General features: G+C 51.9%; 1 gene segment (V, D, J or C); it reads left to right on the forward strand.

Moving 5' to 3' along the window:
- The first annotated feature begins 2,046 nt into the window (after positions 1-2,046).
- LOC122152927 lies at positions 2,047-2,846 on the forward strand. The segment is given in 2 exon segments: positions 2,047-2,128; positions 2,533-2,846. Coding segments are annotated over 2 exon segments (357 nt in total).
- Positions 2,847-3,513: the final 667 nt, after the last annotated feature.

Here is a 3,513-nt window from a genome sequence, read left to right on the forward strand (position 1 = left end):
TGCTGCTTGCCACAAGACAAGGTTGTCCTCACGTGCTTACTCTTCTTTATCTCAAGTGCTGCTGAATAGCAAAACAGTGTAAAAGTCCCCAGAGGAAGCTGATGCTCAGGTATATTTTCACAGACCAAGGGCAGATGCTGAGAAATCCTTCAAGAGGTGTGAGGCATAGGTCTGGTCAGGGGTCCTCCACCTCATGCTGTAATTGTGGGGAGAGGGAGATGCCATCTGGCACACAAGTGACCTGTGCAACACCAGTCTCCACTTGTTGATTCAGCATCTCCTACTGAGCACCTGCGCACAGTTTTCCTCATGCCGTTCACTGAACTTTCTTCCCTAGAGAAACACTGAGCTGGGTGACAGCCCACTAGCCTTCTCCTTCCTGGCATCGTGAGGCAGACGTATCACCAGCAAACCTAGCCCATTTCTACTTGTTTCTCCTTCCCCATAACCAGGGTGCCCTCCAGGCACAGGGTCTGACAGTTCTTACGAGGAGGAAAAGATGCTGCCAGCAGGGCTCAGCATAGTGAAGACCTCTGTCATCTGTTGCCTGGGTTCCTTTCAGCCTTGCCACACGCCTAGCTGTGCATCTCTCCCTGTGCTAATCGGGTTCTCCAGCTAGCCTGTGCTGAGTTGGCCCCATTCAGGCGAGGCCATGTGGATGTCCTTCTGAGCAGAAGCACCTGAGGGCACTGTGGAGAGGCTGCCAGTGGCCTGAATCTGTTGAGCCTCTGAGCAAAGCAGCAGAGAGGTGTCCCTGGTAGAGTATGAATGAAAAAATTACACAGTACAGCTGCTTTCAAGACCATAGAGGTCTCTCTGGCTGCATCCCAGTGGCAGACCTCCCCCCTCCCCCCTGGCCCCCACCCCTCTGGAGGACAGGCTCAGTCCTGCCAGAAAAGAAACCCACCTTGGACAGGTTGATTCACAGGGCAGAAGGGGCAATTACACAGATGGTCTCAGTTGCTGAGCTCTCTTTGGCTTTCCCAGACAAAGTGCACTCCTGAAGCAGAGCTGCCAGAAGCCCTTGCCCCAGAGGCAACACCAGGATGAGACACCCAGGGCTCCCCATCTAGGCCACAGAGAGAAATCATCTCTGGATGAACTTGCGTTACTGCCTGTCGGCAAGTGAGGGGCCACCCTGGCCCAAATCTCTAGCACCTCTTCTCCCTCATGCCTCCTGCTTTGGGCCACGCTCAATTCTTGCTTGCTTCACGTCAGCACATTGACAGTCCCTGGGCTCTTCACACAGACACACTACACACACACACACACACACACACACACTCACCACTCATATACCTCCCATCCCCATCACAGTGATCACTGCACCAGCCTGGAGCACTGGGATGAAAGGTCTAAAGGGTAAGGGCAGTGTGGGGCAGATGAGACCTCCACCCCACTCTTTCCTTTGTGCTGTTCAGGAACATTCCCAGCTGTACTGCAGAGGAAGAGAAACTAACCACAGTGGGACTCACAGTTCCCTGCAGGAGAGCAGCTGGAAGCTGCAGGCACTCTTTAGCTCTTCAGAGAAAGGGATGAGGGAAGAGCTTCACTGCAAAGCCCATGAGAGCCCTTGGCAGGAAGAATTCTGGGGCTGTTGTGGTGCCTTTCTTGGTCCTGCTCTCAGTGACTTGAATTGCTTTGTTCACAGTACTACATAGAGAAAAAGAGCTCTCACACAGCCGGGGATGGGGTGGGAGGTGGTGGGAAGTGAACAGGCCATGGCATGGGACACACATACAAGGGACCTATGTGTGACCTTCATATTTCATTCCTCCCACTCTCAAGGACTTCAGGAGGAGAAAGGGAGAATTCCTCTGACTTGTACACACTTGGACTCCCGTGCAACCTCAGCATAGTTCTGTCCATTTAACATACTTCTCCCCTCCCCAGCCCCTTCCTGCTTCTCTGCAGGTTTCATATGTTCCTGTGATTTTCTGTGTCATCCCCCAGTGTTACCAGCCAGCCAATCCTTTTTCACATTTCACGTCCTGTCCAACCCTCATCCTCACCGAGTTCTTCCTCTTCACATATCTCTGGCCAGCTACAAAAAGCAGTTCCTGAAAGGACAGGGGCTTTTCCCCCATGGTTCCCTACTGGTTCTTTGTGGCCATGCTGGCCCCTATGGGTAAGTGAACTCGACCCCTGAGCACCTATATCAATTCCTCTGCTGCTGTCCCAGCTGTGTAACCCAGTTGCTGGTAGTGCTCCATTCCCCAAAGCTTCCTCTGCTAAGGATGGGCAATGAATGAGGTGGGCAGGAATCCCTCAATCTCCTGCATTGGCTGTCTATTTTTTCATCTGTGCACAACCTCCAAATGGTCCCTTTTTTGGACACAAAGTGCCCAGGAATGTTTCTTGCCTATTGGAGAGCAACTGGAAACTCACCTGCTGTTCCGAAGAGCTGTCCCATCCATTCCACTGCTCCCTAACCTGTCCTGTTCCTTCTCACCCTCTTCTCTAACAACCCGTGGTGCCTAGTTCACGCTTTTCCATTTTTTGTTCCTCAACGCTCCTCCTTTTCCCTTCCAGCGTTGGCTCTGGAACAGTCCCCAGACACAGTGATACGACAAGGCCAGTCCACGAATCTGAGCTGTTCCAAGAAGAAATCCTCCAGCACAGCTATGTACTGGTACAAACTGCCTTTGGGGAAGGACTCCGGGCTGAGGCTAGTGTCTTCTGCAATAGAAGGTGTTGAAGTAACCATTGAGGAGGATCTCCGAAACCATATTAAGAGCAGTGAGATACAAGGCGACGGGATGACCCTCTTCATAGAGCATGCCTTTCTCAATGACTCTGGCATGTACTATTGTGCTGAGAGTGAAACACAGTGGCTAGGCTGCTGAGGGAGCTGAGCGCAAACCTTCCCCTGCACAAAAGGGACTTGCTTTCCTCCTCCTTGGTGTTGCACAAGGCAGGATGATCCCCTTCCATCTATTACCTCCTCTGCTTCCTAGCCTTCTCTTCCTCCTCTTCTCAGACTCAGCGAGTTTATTTGTCTTGCTTTCTCTCCTTGCCACCCCACTCATCCTTGTCTCCCTCTTCATTTAACTCTCATGTACGTTATGTTCACTTCCGTCAACCCTTCTTCCCCCTTTCTCTCCCCACCTTCTTTCTGTCTCTCTTCAATCTGCGCTCCACAGACTTCCTCTCATTTAACTCCAGCCAACCCTGTTAATCATTCTCAGCGCCAAACAGAAAGCACGTTCATGTGAGAGGTTCTTGGTGCACCTTTAGATAAAGGCAGGGCCAGGCAGGTGGCATAATGGCCTGTAGCAAGTGGGAGCTGTCCACATGCTCCTCCCTTGCGATGTCCTGTCTGAGGTTATCTGATGTTCAAGGGATATGTGCGGCACAGTGCGGGCCTGGATGACACATTGCACATGCAGCGTACCACAGCACAGGCCTGCGCCTGCTCAGGTTAATTGCTGTGTGGATCACTAACTTCTCCGTGTCAGGATGACTACCTCCCTCCCCTAGATGCACATACAGTTCACCTTTCCCAAATACACA

This window comes from Tyto alba, unplaced genomic scaffold (assembly GCF_018691265.1).
Source record: "Tyto alba isolate M040663 unplaced genomic scaffold, T.alba_DEE_v4.0 Super-Scaffold_14, whole genome shotgun sequence".
Classification (NCBI taxonomy): Eukaryota; Metazoa; Chordata; class Aves; order Strigiformes; family Tytonidae; genus Tyto; species Tyto alba.